Genomic DNA, 18,694 nt, shown 5'->3' on the forward strand with positions numbered 1-18,694 from the left:
ATAAGTGAAGAAAGAACAATATTTTTATGATAATATATATTACAAAATCTCTTGTGTTCTCTTGTACTATTCATTTTTGCAAAGTCTGATGAAACAAAAGTCAATTACGGTAATTTCAGTAAGAATAAGTGTACCATAGAATATACCATTGCATCACAATTCTATCCAGTGACCCGATGGTGACATATTGCCTGATTTGAGTTGTTTTCTTTCTTCATCTTTTCTCTCTGGTACAGACTGTCGTAAACATTTCTTTGAACCATAACTCATCATCTACAGCTAGTTATAGAGCGAAGTAATGGCCAAAGAAATAAATGTGTCAGTGTGCCTCCATAGTTTTGCTACTCAACTCTTACTGAATGAAAAAGAGGGACAATTTAGGAAGTCTGTTTTGTTTACTCCTTTAAGAATGCCAGAGCTCTGCACACAAGCAGCCTCCTCTGACAGACCACCAACACAAAACATAGAGCCCTGAAATGGTGATAAGACCAGAAGAAGCATGATGAACACATAAACAGTCTATAATTTTAAGGGCAGGTCAATTTTAACATTGAGAGATAGAATGGCAAAATAAAATCCAGAAAATCACATTGTATAAATTATATAAATTTATTTGCATTTTGCAGTGGGAAATAAGTATTTGATCCCTCTGGCAAACAAGACTTAATACTTGGTGGTAAAACCCTTGTTGGCAAGCACAGCAGTCAGACGTTTTTGTAGTTGATGATGAGGTTTGCGCACATGTCAGGAGGAATTTTGGTCCACTCCTCTTTGCAGATCATCTCTAAATCATTAAGCGTTTGAGGCTGTCGCTTGGCAACTTGGAGATTCAACTCCCTCCATAAATTTTCTATGGGATTAAGGTCTGCAGACTGGCTAGGCCACTCCATGACCTTAATGCGCTTCTTTTTGAGCCACTCCTTTGTTGCCTTGGCTGGAAGACCCAGCCACGACCCATTTTTAATGTCCTGGCGGAGGGAAGGAGGTTGTCACTCAGGATTTCACAGTACATGGCTCCATGCATTCTACCATTGATGCTGTGAAGTAGTGCTGTGCACTTAGCAGATAAACACCCTCAAAACATAATGTTTCCACCTCCATGCTTGACAGTGAGGACTTTGTTCTTTAGGTCACAGGCAGCATTTCTCTTCCTCCAAACACGGCGAGTTGAGATAATGCCAAAGAGTTTAATTTTTGTCTCATATGACCACAGCACCTTCTCCCTATCGCTCACAGAATCATCCTTGTGTTCGTTGGCAAACCTCAGATGGACCTGCACATTTGCCTTCTTGAGCAGGGGGACATTGCGGGCACTGCAGGATTTTAAACCTTTACGGCGTAATGTGCTACCAATGGTTTTCTTGGTGACTGTGGTCCCAGCTGCCTTGAGAAAACCCCCATGTAGTTTTAGCCTGATCTTTCACCTTCCTCATGATCAAGGATACCCCATGAGATAAGATTTTGCATGGTGCCCCAGATCGATGTCAATTGACAATCATTTTGTATTTCTTCCATTTTCTTACTATTGTACTAACAGTTGTCTCCTTCTCACTCAGTGTCTTACTTGTGGTTTTGTAGCCCATTCCAGCTTTGTGCAGGTCTATGATCTTTCCCCTGACATCCTTATAAAGCTCTTTGGTCTTGCCCATGTTGTAGAGGTTGGAGTTGATTGATTAGTTTAGTCTGTGGACAGGAGTAATTTATACGGTGTCGGACTGGAGCACCTTGGGCCCATCAGAGAAAATCATTCTTGGGGCCCACTATGTAGCCACATAGAAATAAATACAAGACCACCAATTGTGCAGTAAAACACGCTAATATCAGGGTATAATATATGGTAGTACACGTCTTAATTATGAAGCATGGTTTCGGGTAGCCCACTCATAGAATATAAGGTCGCCCCCCTCATGGAATGTAATGCAGTCCCCTCATAGAATATAAAGCACCCCCCCATAGGGTATAATACAGCACCCCACAAAATATACTGCAACCCCCTCATAAGTTATAATGCCGCCCCCCCATAGAATATAATGTAGCACCCTCAAATGGCATAATGCAGACCACCTCATATAGTATAATGCAGTCCCCACACAGAATATAATGCAGCCCCCCACAGAATATAATGTAGCTCCCCTCATAGGGTATAATGCAGCCCCCCTCAAAGGGTATAATGCAGCACCCCTCCATCATTGTCCTCATCACCATCTCCATCATTGCCTCCTCCCCCACTAACATTGTCCTTTCCACCACTACCTTCATTGTCCTTTACACCACAACCATCATTGCTTTCTCCCCAAACACCCCCATCATTGACCATTCCAACACCTCCATCATTGCCGCCCCCCACCACCATCATCATTGCCTCCTCACCATAATCACTGCCTCCCCCCACCACCATCATCGCCTCCTCACCACCATTATCATTGCCTCCTAACCACCATCATCATTGCCTCCTCACCATCATTACTACCTCCCCCCAGCACCATCATCGCCTCCCCCACCATCATCATTGCTTCCTCACCATCATCACTGCCTCCCCCTACCACCATCATTGCCTCCCCCCACCACCATCATCGCCTCCTCACCACCATCATCATTGCCTTCCCCCACTACCATCATTGCTTCCTAATCACCATTATCATTGCCTCCTCACCATCATCACTGCCTCCCCCCCACCATCATCATCGCCTCCTCACCACCATTACCATTGCCTCCTCACCACTATCATCATCATTGTCTTCCCCCACCACCATCATTGCCTCCTCATCACCATTACAAATACAACACCGCACAGACAGCACTGCACCACTCTCTCACACACACAAAGCACTGCACCACACACAGCACCGCACCACACACAGCACCGCACACACACACAGCACCGCACACACACACAGCACCGCACCGCACACACACAGCACCGCACACACACCACACACACACAGCACCGCACCACACCACACACAGCACCACACCACACACTGCACACACACAGCACCGCACACACACAACACCGCACCAGACACACAAACAGCACCACACACGCACAGCACCGCACACACACACAGCACCGCACCACACCACACCACACACAGCACCGCACATACACACAGAGCACCGCACCACACACCCACAGCACCGCACCATGCACACACACACAGCACCGCACCACACACACACACAACACCGCACCACACACACAGCACCGCACCACACACACAGCACCGCACCACACACAAACACAGCATCACACACACAGCACTGCACCGCACACACACAGCACCGCACCAAACACAGCACCGCACCACACACACCGCACAGCACCGCACCACACACAGCACCGCACCACACACAGCACCGCACACACACACAGCACCGCACCACACACACCGCACACACACCCAGCACTGCACACATACCCACAGCACCGCTCCATGCACACACAGCACAGCACCGCACCACACACACAACACAGCACCTCACCACACACACAGCACATCACCGCACCACACACACAGCACAGCAATGCACCACACACACACTCACAGCACCGTACCACACAAACAGCACAGCACCACACACACACACAGCACCGCACCACACACAGCACCTCACCGCACACAGCATCGCACCGCACACACACAGAACCGCACACCACACACACACACACACACACCCCACCACACAAACACACAGCACCGCTCCCCACACGCACAGCACTGCACCACACACACTCACCTCTCCGCAGGTGACCTGTGGCACATCCTGACAGCTTCCTCTCTGAAACAGCTGGGCTGAATGATGACGTCATCCAGCCTCGTTGAGTCAGACAGGAAGTGCCGAGCAGGCCAGCAGGAAGTAGGACAGTGTCAGATCATGACTTGGATGATCGGATCCCTGCAGTTCCGCTCCGGTCAAAAGCTGCAGGGATCGCAATTAGGGTTCGCCCCCCTTTAGGGGGCCCACCTCCAGGGCCCCGACTTAGCAGCACCAGGCAGCTTGATGGCTACCACTGCTGGCTGTTAAAGAGAAATGGTATTCATGCCTCTCCACGCCCATGGGGGCGTGGTAAGGCGTGAATATTAATTTATCTTTAGCAGCGGGGACAGGGGCTTGTCTCCAGCTGCTGCTCCTGGCAGCGGGAGGGCCCCCCTTGACTCAGGGATCCCATAGGAGCTGGGTGTGCCGCTATTAGCGACACACCACTGGCTGGAGGTCCCTGGAGCAGTGGGGGCCCTAGACAACTGCTGGCCAATATGCCAGCAGGTGTCAGAGCCAGGGCCCACCAGAGAATCCTCCGGGTCTCCGGTGGGCCAGTCCGACCCAGCATTTATAAAGGTGACTATGTAAAACAGCTGTCTTTAAAGCAGGTAACGAGATGATTAGGAGCGTCTAACTGGTCTGAAGGAGCCATAACTCTTAATGGTTGGTAGGGGATCAAATATTAGTATTCTCACTGCAAACTGCAAATTAATTTAAATAATTTATACAATGTGATTTTCTGGATTTTTTTTATATTCTATCTCTCAATGTTAAAAGTATAGACTGTTCATGTCTTTGTTAGTGGTCAAACTTACAAAATCAGCAATGGATCAAATACTTATTTCCCTCATTGTACAATTTGGGAGGAGCTTGCAAAGCACACGTTCTCCTAATATATTGCTGAACTCTTTATTATCACATGGTTCTGGATGTCTGATTTTTTTTTTATGGATAAGGAGCTCATTGAAGTCACCAGCTTGATGTATGAAAAAAATTTGAGCTGGACCCATAAGTTGTTGACATGTAGTGCTTGCCCTATGTAGGGAAGTTTGGATGGGCCATTGAAGCTCCAGGAGCACTTCACCTTCACGCATGAATCACTTGTATTTTTCTTCTTGTGTAGGCAAGGAACAAGGTGAGCGGAGAGTTGGCGGCAGTGAAAATTGTCAAGGAGGAGACTGGTAAGTGATGGAGACGATCTTGGCGTTTTTGTTTCAAATTCAATCATTTTACTCTCAGAATCCAGATATACATTAAGTCAGTTTTCACAAACTTGCCTATGAAAATAGGCATACTGAAAAGTATGCGTTAAAGGGACCTGTCAAGTCTCCAAAATATGTCTGTTTTAGTAAATACGGTATTTGTATTTCATTTAATATTAAAATTCTATATTGTGCCGCTCTTCTGCTATTTCCACTAGAAATGTATAAATTAATTGTCAATTGGGTGTAACAGCTAGGGTGTGTGTCCCTAAATAGTGTTACACTGACCAATCAGTGCTGACCATGCCAGACTGTGACAGGACACACTTCCCACTGGTAATACTCAGTTGTCAATTTTACAAACATTTCCAGGGAAAGTAGAAGAAGAACGGCATAATCTAGTGTAAGAACAGATGTTTCAAAATAATTACTTTTGTGATGAATACACATATTTAACAGTGAGTTCTCCTTCAATGGAGGCTGGACAGTCATCTGTCTTAGATGTTAGTGAATTCTGCATTGAGAAGGGGGTTGGCCACGATAACCCCGGAGGTCCCTTTCAACTCTACCATTCTAGGATTCCAACATGTCCACAGAGCTGACAGGTCCTGAGTGTAGATGCATGCTGGTTATTCTGGTGATCTTGTTATGTAGGACATTTGAAATCTGTGCTAATTTAGTGCTTGAATGAGACAAAGCCTGGACTCAACTCACCTCTGTGTCCTGTTACATGGGCATATAGAGTAGCTCCGGTAATAAAATAAGAACTCTCTTTAAAGGAGTTCTACGAGAAATGTAATAACACACATCTAAACACTAAACATTTTTCTAAATACCTTTATTTATCAAAAAGGTATGCTTTTATATATTGCACTCTCTCAGGGTTTTAAAGATGGAAACTGCCATCTAAATCATTGTGCAAACCGTCCTAGATTTCAGAAGACATGCAGTAGGACAGGCAAGCATGAGACCAGATGCACTAAAACTGTCAGGCTGAATGAGATGGAAGTTTATTCTCATTCTCAGTCAAAGGGAATCTGTCACCTCTTTTTTGAGATATCATATAATGATGTCATTCAATTGTGTGTCACATAAGGATTCTCTTAGTACTTTTGCTTCCCCCTGACCCCGCACCTTTCATGCATAAATACCTTTTTTATATTGGTTCAGATGTATGTAAACTGCGGCTGTCCGGTCCGCTGGGCGGGGCTTATTCAACTGCTACCCCCCCCCTGTCTTGCTCTACACAAGAAGAAATGCGTAGAGCAAGACAGGGAGGGGGGAGGAGTTGAATAAGCCCCGCCCAGCGGACCAGACAGCGGCAGTTTATATACATCTGAACCGATATAAAAAAGGTATTTATGCATGAAAGGTGCGGGGTCAGGGGGAAGCAAAAGTACTAAGAGAATCCTTATGTGACACACAATTGAATCATTATATGATATCTCAAAAAAGGGGTGACAGATTCCCTTTAAAGTAAGATATTTATCATCTCCTTTAGTTGCCTGCAATCAGTGTCCCGTCAGGTTGACTGAACAGAGGAATTCAGGATGACAGACTGGATGCTGCTCTGACATGACCTCTGTCTCCAGCAGATGTTCTTCAAGCAGCCTGTCCTACTGCACATCCTCTGATATCTAGGAAAGGTTGTGATTGATGGCAGTTGCCATCTTTAAAATCCTGACAGTGTGCACTAGATAAAGCATACTGTATCTTTTTTCTCTATAAATGTTTAATATTTAAATGTGTATTATTTATTTATTTAATTACAATTCTCCGAGAACATGTGTTTAAAGGAGGTGCAGAGGCTGAAGTGTCCGTTATCTCTATGCTGTGACATTGCCATGTTTATTATCCCTATACTGTGACATCACTGTAAAGCAGTTAAATGGATGCAGTAATGCAAAAGCGCAGCGCAAGGGTTAACAGGAGTGCGGTTTAATTAACAATAATGAAATAACAGGAAGGGGGAAGACAGGTTAAACAGGATAAATGTGGTTCAATGCAACAGTCTCTCTATAAACTTTATCATATTGTGACTCTGCTGTTTTTAAGTCGCCTTTAGTCCAATAGATGATGAATGCCGGCGGGGGCCAACATTGTGTCTTCAAGCTTTCCTGCCCAACACACGGTCACGCTACTTGCAGGAGCAGCCGGTCACCAGTTTTGCCCGTTGAGCCCCAAGTCTATTCAATGGCAGAGCCAAATTGTGAAGCTCCGCACAAGTCTTTGCTCTGCGTGTGAGCCCCTGCGCATGCGCCAACAACTGGATGCACATACCACGATGTCTCACTTGGCGCTCATCCCTCAGTACACCCGCCAGTACCTGATCACCTGCACCGCACTGCTTTACCTGGCGCCCGTCTCTCTGTGCGCCCAACAGTACCAGGGAGTCCTCACTGATCCCATCCTGAGTCTCTACTCTGTGCTTCAACTCGCTCCGCAGCACGCAGCCGGACCCTGCTCTCTCTCCCCTTCGGCGGGAACCTTCTCCCTTTTCCCGTGATCGACTCTGTCTTTCCTCAGCTTACCACTCCCCTTCTCTCTAGGTCAGGGGTCCTGTCCGGCTCCCATTTCCTTTCCCCCCTGCAACGCTGGATGCGCCTCAGCTGTTTCAGACCCGGCGTCTCAGAGGTACCCACAGCCCGGTCCTCTTTCTTACACACCCTTTCTCCTTTAACTCGCCGTTCCACGGGTAAGAGCTCCTTCACCAGGTGTTCACATTCTTCCACTCCTTGAATGATTCTCTGCCAGATGAATTGATCCTATGCATAATGGGTGGGAGGCACTCCAGCTATTGTCCGCTCCGATCGGTGTAATCCAGGTTGACTGATAGAAGGCGAGGGGATATTTTGGTCCGAGGAGCCTGCTGATTCTGATGCTTCAAACAGAGGTGGATCACCCTCAGGGCAAGTGGAGGGGTTCTCAGTTCCTCGGGATCGGGCCAGTATCTTTTAGGGGAAATGTCACGGTGGCAGTGACCCGCTCCATGGCCGTGGGTGTCCATGTAAAATAGGTGGAAGTGAATAAAGTTTATGTATGGATAAGTTTGTGATGCCACCTGTGGTATCTGGTCAGAAGGGGACCAGCGCTGCAGTGCAGATCTTCTGGGACAGATGGTGTGGTGCAGCAAAGAAGTAATAGCTCTCCACAGGCAGAGCTGTAGTCCTATGGCAGCAGTAGTAGAAGTTGAGGTAGATGGTGTAGCGTTAGGCACAGAGATGTAGCAGTGCTGAGTAGGTTAGCGCAGGAAGCAGGCAATGACACAGCTGAATGCAGTTCCAATGCTTTACTTACATTTCTGACATAGACAGGTGCCCGCTTCAGTGCTGTGTCCTCCAGGTCAGGGGCTCAGCCAACTCCCAGGCAGATGGAATACATCCTTCCAGCACTCCCTTCCAAATGTGCCTTTTCTGAACATCTCCTTACTAGCGCTAATCTGAAGTACTTGTAGTTATGAATTACACTCAAGTTCCTCATTCTTACTGTTACTCAGAACTCCACTCGCATGACAGACAACTGTAGCCAACTTCAGGGACTCCTTACTATCATGTCCCGGCTCACACATGTTGCTGCTGTGTCGTCGAGTCTTAGGTGGGAATAAAGTGGTCTCAACTTCTATTCCTCCGGTTTCTGCTGTAGGATCACTAGTATCACACACAGCCTCGGATAACGGCGCCAGGCCTTTGGTGCATTAAACTTAGGAAAGGGCTCTGCTCTAGCTCCGATCCCAGTTCTCTCCTCATGTTCTGTTCTATTCTATCTTCCTTCTGAAGAACTGATCTTTCTCTTTCTCTCTTCTTTGCCAGCAGCTCCAGCTCACAGGAGGCTGCTGCATAAACGTCCTTTCATTCCATCCCTCTCCGGGGATCTGCCCTAACTTCCTGTCAGCTTTCCCCTGTTAGTGCAATCTAAGCTCCACCCGCCTCCCAGCACCCTTCATGAACCAAAGCAGCTACCATAAAGGGTGCTGTGCTGTTCTAAGGTGTCCTTGCTGGGTGTAGGTGCTGGAGTCTAGGCAGGTGTCACCATCTTACCTGAACAGTGGGATACTACACCTCAGGAGTAGATGCAGTACCTCTGTGGTGACTGAACCTTCAGGGGTGCCACATACCCCACCCATTAACCACAGGACGCCCACGGGCTGGAACCAAGTAAGAAAACAAGGTGTTAATGGAACATACAAATTTTCTTTTTGAACTAACAGTAGTTAACAAATATTATAAAACATCTTCTGCTAAGGAGAGGTACTTATACTTGAACTTTGCTTAACATAATTTATTTAAACTAATATCTTACCTAATAACTATACATTCTTATCTTATTAAGTGCTTTTAGGCAGCAGCCATTGGTAAGGTTCACTACCAGGTCAAAGTGCTTTTCTCCTTCACAGTTTATTTATTTTCACAGTATCAAATTCTCTAGTGACAACCGCTAATCTAAGGTTTGCCACTTGCTATAAACATTCTTTGTCCCTAATTAACCATTTCTATTTATATCTATCAAAAAGTGCTTAAAGATTCACTGTCATGTTGCATTGCACATCAATTGGTACCTACCTTATATACTTGTGTATAAGCCGAGATATTCAGCCCATTTTTTTGGGCTGAAAGTCCCCATCTTGGCTTATACATGAGTCATATACCTGGGGTCGGCGAGGGAGGGGGAGCGGGGGTGTCAGAGACCATACTTACCCCCTGACGCTTCTCTGCAGTCCCCCTGCTTCTCCACGGTCTCCCTTCCTTCCTTCAGCGGTCACATGGTACCGCTCATTAAACTCATGAATATGCGCATATTCATGAGTTTAATGAGCAGTGCCACGTGACCACTGAAGGCAGGAAGGGAGACTATGGGAGAAGGGGGGGAAGGCTGCAAAGACCTTGCCAGGAGGGGGTAAGTATATTCGATATTCACCTGTCCCCGCTCCATCACTGCTTGCTGCTGCCTGCTGTGTCCTCTGTCAGTGACATTTAGGCAGCAGAGGGCGCTGTGACGTGGTTAGTACGTGCCACGCCCTCTGCTGTCTGAACGTCACTGACACAGGATGCAGCAGGCAGCAGCAAGCAGTGATGGAACGGGGACAGGTGAATATCTCAGGTGCTGGGTCCTGAGCCAGCGGCAACACCGGCACCTGTCCCCCATAGCATGCAGGTGTCTGCGCCTGCTCAGGACCCGGCACCTGGCCCCCTTGGAGGAGAGGTGACTGTCATTTTTGCAGCGGCAGCAGCAATATATGGGGCATAATCTATGGAGCATCTTATGGGGGCTGCATATGGGGGCATATTCTTTGGAGCAACTTATGGGGCAGCATATGGGGGCATAATCTATGGAGCATTTTATGGGGCAGCATATGGGGCATAATCTATGGAGCATCTTATGGGGACAGCATATGGGGCATGATCTATGGATCATCTTATGGGGCAGCATATGGGGGGCATAATCTATGGAGAATTTTATGGTGGCAGCATATGGGGGCATAATCTATGGAGCATTTTATGGAGGCAGCATATGGGGGCATAATCTATGGAGCATTTTTTGGGGCAGCATATGGGGGCATAATCTATGGAGCTTTTTATGAGGGCAGCATATGGGGGCATAATCTATGGAGCATATTATGGGGGCAGCATATGGGGGCATAATCTATGGAGCATCTTATGGGGCAGCATATGGGGACATAATCTATGGAGCATCTTATGGGGCAGCATATGGGGGCATAATCTATGGAACATCTTATGGGGGCAGCATATGGGGCATAATCTATGGAGCATCTTATGGGGGCAGCATATGGGGGCATAATTTATGGAGCATCTTATGGGGGCTGCATATGGGGGCATATTCTATGTAGCATCTTATGAGGCAGCATATGGGGGCATAATCTATGGAGCATTTTATGGGGCAGCATATGGGGCATAATCTATGGAGCATCTTATGGATGGGGGCAGCATATGGGGGGCATGATCTATGGAGCATCTTATGGGGCACCATATAGGGGCATAATCTATGGAACATCTTAAGGGGCCTGCATATGGGGGCATATTCTATGGAGCATCTTGTGGGGCAGCATTTGGGGGCATAATCTATGGAGCATCTTGTGGGGCAGCATATGGGGCATAATCTATAGAGCATCTTATGGGGGCAGCATATGGGGGCACAATCTATGGAGCATCTTATGGGGCAGCATATGGGGGCATAATCTATAGAGCATTTTATGGGGCAGCATATGGGGGCATAATCTATTTAGCATTTTATGGGGCAGCATATGGGGGCATAATCTATGGAGCATTTTATGGGGCAGCATATGGGGGCATAATTTATGGAGCATCTTATGGGGCAGCATATGGGGGGCATAATCTATGGAGCATTTTATGGGGGCATAATCTATGGAGCATTTTATGGGGCAGCATATGGGGGCATAATCTATGGAGCATCTTATGGGGCAGCATATGAGGGCATAATCTATGGAGCATTTTATGGGGCAGCATATGGGGGGCATAATCTATGGAGCATCTTATGGGAGCATAATCTATGGAGCATTTTATGGGGGCATAATCTATGGAGTGGCATATGGGGGTATAATCTATGGAGCATTTTATGGGGGTAGCATATGGGGGCATAATCTGTGGAGCATTTTATGGGGGCAGCATATGGGAGCATAATCTATGGAGCATTTTATGGGGCAGCATATGGGGGACATAACCTATAGAGGCATCTTATGGGGCAGCATAAGGGGGCATAATCTATGGGGCATTTTATGGGGGCATAATCTATGGAGAATTTTATGGGGGCATAATCTATGGAGCATTTTATGGGGGCATAATGTATGGAGCATCTTATGGGGGCATAGTCTATGGAGCAGCATATGGGGGCATAATCTATGGAGCATCTTATGGGGGCAGCATATGGGGCATAATCTATGGGGCATTTTAATGGGGCATAATCTATGGCGTATCTTATGGGGGCATAATCTCTGGAGCATTTTATGGGGGCATAATCTATGGAGCATCTTATGGGGGGCATAATCTATGGAGCATTTTATGGGGGCATAATCTATGGAGCAGCATATGGGGGCATTGTCTATGGAGCTTTTTATGGGGGCATAATCTATGGAGCATCTTATGGGGGCATAGTCTATGGAGCATCTTATGGGGGCATAATCAATGGAGTATTTTATGGAGCAGCATATGGGGCATATTATGCTATGGAGCATCTTATGGGGTCATTATTAACCTTTGTTCAGCATTATATGAGGTGTATTTTGTATGGAGCATTTATGGGGCCATCATGAACTGTATGGAGCATTATATGGGGCTCCTGATTCAATATGGATATTCAAAAACATTTAACCTACTGATGTCTCAATTAATTTTACTTTTATTCGTATCTATTTTTATTTTTGAAATGTACCAATAGTTGCTGCATTTTCCACCCTAGGCTTATATTCGAGTCAATAAGTTTTCCCAGTTTTTTTGTGGCAAAATTAGGGGGGTCGGCTTATACTCGGGTCGGCTTATACACGAGTATATATGGTATTACCAAATATTTATCAATATTCAATCAATACTTATAAAACATCCTATACTTAACATACTTTACAATCATAATAACATTTTTATTTGGTACAAAAACTGCAATAATCAATGAGAAATGACAGATACTATCCCAGCCGGGGTATCTTCAATTGTCCTGTTGCTTTGTGGAGGACCAGCTCAAAACCTCCAACAGTGGTCCTGGGTGGGCTGCAGGACATCCCTGGTATCCTTTTAGACCCTGTCTTCGGCCACACCCAACGGGTATTTCTTCAGGTCTACTTTTATGATGAATTGATGAGAATGGAAGATGGCTTAATGTTCCTAAAAGGCACAAGAAAAACCAAGAAGGAGCACCTAAAAAGGTGCTTAACCACTATGGCTAAATAGAGCTGTAAGGGCGCAATAAGAGATAAAAATAAAGCATTTAGAGAATTAAAGCAAGTAGGTAGTGATGAGGCATTAAATAAATACAGAAGATTAAATAAATTCTGTAAAAAGCAAATCAAGACAGCAAAGATTGAGACAGAGAGACTCATTGCCAGAGAAAGTAAAAATAATCCCAAAATATTCTTTAACTACATAAATAGTAAGAAGCTAAAAAATGATAGTGTTGGTCTCCTTAAAAATAGTCTGGGTGAAATGGTGGATGAGGATGAGGAAAAAGCCAATATGCTAAATGACTTTTTTTCAACAGTATTTACACAAGAAAATCCCATGACGGATAACATGATCAGGGATAAAAATTCTCCATTAAATGTCACCTGCTTAACCCAGCAGGAAGTACGGCGGCGTCTACAAATCACTAAAATTGACAAATCCCCGGGCCCGTATGGGATACACCCCCGAGTACTGCAGGAATTAAGCACAGTCATAGATAGACCACTATTTTTAATCTTTAAAGATTCCATAATAACAGGGTCTGTACCACAGGACTGGTGTATAGCAAATGTGGTGCCAATATTCAAAAAGGGGACAAAAACTGAACTTGGAAATTATAGGCCAGTAAGTTTAACCTCAACTGTGGGTAAAATCCTGGAGGGTTTTCTAAGGCTGGTTTCACATTTGCGTTTTTTAGCGCTGGAAAAAAACGCATATGTGCGCATGCGTTTTTTCCCCTATATTTAACATGGGTGCGCATACCTGCGCGCTTGTAAGCGCATGTATGCGATTTTCATGCGCTGCGTTTTTTTGGGGTGTGCGTTTGTATTTTCCAGACGCAGCATGTTGCATTTTTTGGCCCTGCAAAAAAGCGCATGCGCACATATGCGCACGTTTTGCGCTAAAAATGGCCATTATAGCCTATGGATGCGCATATGTGCACACTGGCATGCTCATGTATGCGTTTTTTTGCATATGCGTTTTTTTTTTTTAACCATGGAATTTAGGGGTTTGGGTTAGAGTTAGGGTTAGTTAAGGGGGTTTAGGGTTAGGGTTAGGGTCAGGGTCAGGGTTAGGGTTGGGGTTTGGGTCAGGGTTAGGGTTAAGTATGGTTTGGTTAAGGGTTAGGGTCAGGGTTAGGGTCAGGATTAGGGTTAAGTATGGTTTTGTTAAGGGTTAGGGTCAGGGTTAGGGTTAGGGTCAGGGTTAGGGTTAGGGTTAGGGTCAGGGTTAGGGTTAGGGTCAGGGTTAGGGTTAAGTATGGTTTTGTTAAGGATTAGGGTCAGGGTTAGGGTCAGGATTAGGGTTAAGTATGGTTTGGTTAAGGGTTAGGGTCAGGGTTAGGGTTAGGGTTAGGGTTAGGGTCAGGGTTAGGGTTAGGGTCAGGGTTAGGGTTAGGGTCAGGGTTAGGGTTAGGGTTAGGGTTAGTTAGGGTTAGTTAGGGTTTAGGGTTTGGGTTAGGGTTAAGTATGATTTGGTTAAGGGTTAGGGTCAGGGTTAGGGTTAGGGTCAGGGTTAGGGTTAGTAAAGTCATGGTTTGGGTAGTGTGAGGGGCCACCTAAAAATGTTGGAAAAAAACGCAAACGCGGTAAACACGCACTAAAAACGCATACAAACGCATAAAAACGCTGCGTTTTTTTCATGCATGCTCATAAAAATGCTTGAAAAAAACGCAGCAGTTGTATGCTTTTGTATGCGTTTTTTCAATGCGTTTTTTTGCGGGAAAAACGCGCTGCAAAAAAAAGCAAGTGTGAAACTAGCCTTAGAGATACTATACTGGAGTATCTGGAGAAGAATAACCTTATGACCCAATATCAACATGGGTTTACAAGAGACCGCTCCTGTCAGACTAATCTGATAAGCTTTTATGAAGAGGTAAGTTCCGGACTGGACCAAGGGAATGCAGTGGACGTGGTGTACATGGACTTTTCAAAAGCTTTTGATACGGTGCCACACAAAAGGTTGATACATAAAATGAGAACAATGTGGATAGGGGAAAATATGTGTAGGTGGGTTAAGAGCTGGCTCAGGGATAGGAAACAAAGGGTGGTTATTAATGGAGCACACTCGGACTGGGTCACGGTTAGCAGTGGGGTACCACAGGGGTCAGTTTTGGGCCCGCTTCTTTTTAACATATTTATTAATGACCTTGTAGGGGGCATAGAGAGTAGAATTTCAATATTTGCAGATGACACTAAACTCTGCAGGGTAATTAATACAGAGGAGGACAATTTTATATTACAGGAGGATTTATTTAAACTAGAAGCTTGGGCTGATAAATGGCAAATGAGCTTTAATGGGGATAAATGTAAGGTCATGCACTTGGGTAGAACGAACAAGTTGTATAATTATGTGCTTAATTGTAAAACACTGGGCAAAACAGTCACTGAAAAAGACCTGGGTGTATGGGTGGACGACAAACTCACATTTAGTGGCCAGAGTCAAGCAGCTGCTGCAAAGGCAAATAAAATAATGGGATGCATTAAAAGAGGCATAGATGCTCATGAGGAGAACATAATTTTACCTCTATATAAGTCACTAGTGCGACCACACTTAGAATACTGTGTACAGTTCTGGTCTCCGGTGTATAAGAAAGACATAGCTGAACTGGAGCGGGTGCAGAGAAGAGCGACCAAGGTTATTAGGGAACTAGGGGGTCTGCAATACCAAGACAGGTTATTACACTTGGGGTTATTGAGTTTGGAGAATCGAAGGCTTAGGGGTGATCTTATTACAATGTATAAATATATGTGGGGACAATACAAAGACCTTTCTAATGATCTTTTTACTCTTAGACCTGTGACGGGGACAAGGGGGCATCCTCTACGTCTGGAGGAAAGAAGGTTTAAGCATACACACAGACGCGGATTCTTTACTGTAAGAGCAGTGAGACTATGGAACTCTCTGCCATATGATGTTGTAATGAGTGATTCACTACTAAAATTTAAGAAGGGACTGGATGCCTTTCTTGAAAAGTATAATATTACAGGGTATATACACTAGTCTCCTTAATATTGCGTTGATCCAGGGAGCTAGTCTGATTGCCGTATGTGGAGTCGGGAAGGAATTTTTTTCCCCAATGTGAAGCTTACTGTTGCCACATGGGTTTTTTTTGCCTTCCTCTGGATCAACATGTTAGGGCAAGTTAGGATAGGATATGGGTTGAACTAGATCGACTTAAAGTCTCCCTTCAACCTTAATAACTATGTTACTATGTTACTATGTAATAACTATGTACAATAGGAGTGTCTGGATCACTCAGCGTTAATGATCTCCAGTGTCTGTGCCTAAATAGAAAAACTGGAAAACATGACTAAATACCCTCCTGGGTAAACTATGTACATTATTGCAAGTTCAGTTCTCTTGATTAGTGTTGCTTCATATTGACTGGAAGTGTCTGGCTTCTGTCGCCTTCAGGGTAGAACTTGGGTAGTCTTCTTTGTAAGATGTAGGAGACTGGCATTATCCAGAAGTACTTGTTGTAGGACTTCTCTTAATTGAGCTGCAGTAAAAGTTGCTGACTTTGGTACTACAGTAGCTTGTGGTGAGATTGCAAACTGTGTCATTGCTGCTGTTGGCTCAGGAGCTTTTCCCACTGCTGTGTTATTTATTGCAGCTTCTATTGGGGATGTTGCTTTTGCCCCCTGTTGGTTACACAAGATTTCTTGCTTTTGTGCCCCCTGGTGGGCAGACGAGACTTGTAGTTTTGGCTTTGGTTCTGATATTGGTTCTTGCGCCCCCTGCTGGGCAATTAATTAGATGGGAATCCTGTGGACATGGAGGGAATATCATCCCCTGTCACCAAGATGGTGGGTGAAAGAGACGTATTCCCCCTCAAAGAGATCACGCTCTGGGTGCCCGTGGATTAGATGTGCTTCCACGTCCCGCCAGTTTTCAAACAGATCAGGACCCCTCCTGGAGTCCTGATTAAAGCCAAACCCCCAGTCGGTGTCAAACCGGAGGACCTGACCCCGTCCCATTGGGTCGCGGTGTTCCAGCTACTCCCTCCGGACCTGCTTCTTATGAAAGAGGTCCCGCTCCGCCAGGGCCTGCTTCTGCCTTTGGCGCTCCTTCTCCTCCCATTCAAACTGAGGCACCTGCATGTGGCAGATCTCCTCTGTGGACAAGGGGAACCCTCGGACTTCAGCTCCCTGTACTTCCTCCCTGAGGACCGCCGGCCTGCTGCACTCGGTGGTTGGTGGCTTTAATATAGGAGCAGGGTCTAGGATATCCCCCCTGGGTGCCATCTTCCGGTCCCAGGCTATGCTACGTCCAGGATGACCTGACCGGATTTCGGGGTCGGGGGCATTCCGATGGGGCCTAGCAGGGCCTCCCATGTCCCAGGGGTGGCGGACATACCTGCTCCTTCAGGGCCGCGGTGATCCTCATCAGCCTCCAGTGACGGGGAGACTTGTGGAGCAGCAAGTACCGGCGGTGATGGTACCTGGGGACTGTCTGTAGGTACCGATGGTGAGGGTACCAAGATGGCGGACTCCTCCTGGGCAGCCTGTCGTTTTGCTCCAGCAGAGCCTGTTTCTCCCGTAATCTCATGTGCAGCTTTTCCACTTCTTTCTTCAGCTGCGACAGGTTGAGGTCTGCTGAAGGGCTGGAGCCCGATTCCATGGAGCCGGGAGAAGCTGACATCTCTCCACCACGTTCCACAGGCCTCCTGCTGCTCTCTATCATGATCTCCTGGTACTGTGTCTTCTTCTTTGCTCCCTATCCGGCCATGGAGCTTCTCTCCACCTGCTGGGGGCGGTGTCTTTTTCCTTTGCCGCCATACCAGGCTAAGGCTACTTTCACACTTGCGTTTTTTTGCTGCGCGTTTTTTGCGCACACAAACGCATGGAAAAAACGCATCATGCGTTTGTGTGCGTTTTTGCGGGTTTTGGTGCGGTTTTTTCAAAAAAACCGCATGCGGTTTTTTGCGCATACGTGCGCATTACAATGCGCACGTATGCGCACCCATAGACTACAATGGGTGTTTTGCTGTAAAAAAACGCATTGCGTGAGCATGCGTTTTTTGGGGGCAAGTCAGACGCACAAAAAATGAAACAGGATGCATTTTGTGCGCCTGAGCGCACACTACAAAAAAACACATGCGCATACAAACGCGTACAAACACATGTGTATGCGCACATAAGCGCACCCCATGTAAAATATAGGAAAAAAACGCATGCGTTTTTTTGCACTAAAAAACAGCGCAAAAAAACGCAAGTGTGAAACCAGCCTAAGATCCGGACCCCTCTTTGGGTCGACCATGACGCAGCAGCATAGAAGTACAGGCAGGGGAGGTTCATGTCGTTTTGCGCTCTTTATTGGGTGCCGTCCACGATGGTACACCTTACTGCACCGCCATGGCGGCCATTTTTACAGTCAAAATCACAGTCCAATTCACAATTCAATAAATTCCTTTGCACATTTTAGGTTTAGCATTTCTCAAATCAATCAAATCTTCGGCACACAGGACCCGGTGCCACCGGGCTTCGTAATCCTGTTCGTGATGCCAAAATGGATCACCCTGAAGGCAAGTGGAGGGGTTCTCACTTACTCTGTCTTTTAGGGGAAGTGTCGCGGTGGCAATGACCCGGTCCGTGGCCCTGGGTGTTCATGTAAAATAGGTGGAAATGAATAAAGTTTATGTATGGATAAGTTCGTGATGCCACCTGTGGTATCTGGTCAGAAGGGGACCAGCGCTGCAGTGCAGATCCTCTGGGACAGATGGTGTGGTGCAGCAAAGAGCTCTCCACAGGCAGAGCTGTAGTTCCAGGGCAGCAGTAGTGGAAGTTGAGGTAGATGGTGTAGTGTTAGGCACAGAGATGT

At 46.2% G+C, this 18,694-nt stretch overlaps 1 protein-coding gene across 1 annotated transcript in view; it reads left to right on the top strand.

The window, feature by feature from the left end:
• The window catches only part of MAP4K1 (mitogen-activated protein kinase kinase kinase kinase 1), a 210,778-nt gene that overhangs the window by 80,231 nt on the left and 111,853 nt on the right, over positions 1-18,694 (top strand). Inside the window, exon 2 of the mRNA XM_073549098.1 lies at positions 4,886-4,943. Coding sequence (XP_073405199.1) covers positions 4,886-4,943 — 58 coding nt within the window. The remainder of the gene's footprint in view (positions 1-4,885; positions 4,944-18,694) is intronic.

Source organism: Dendrobates tinctorius, unplaced genomic scaffold (genome assembly GCF_039654945.1).
Source record: "Dendrobates tinctorius isolate UK_male_01 unplaced genomic scaffold, ASM3965494v1 ptg000158l, whole genome shotgun sequence".
NCBI classification, from domain to species: domain Eukaryota; kingdom Metazoa; phylum Chordata; class Amphibia; order Anura; family Dendrobatidae; genus Dendrobates; species Dendrobates tinctorius.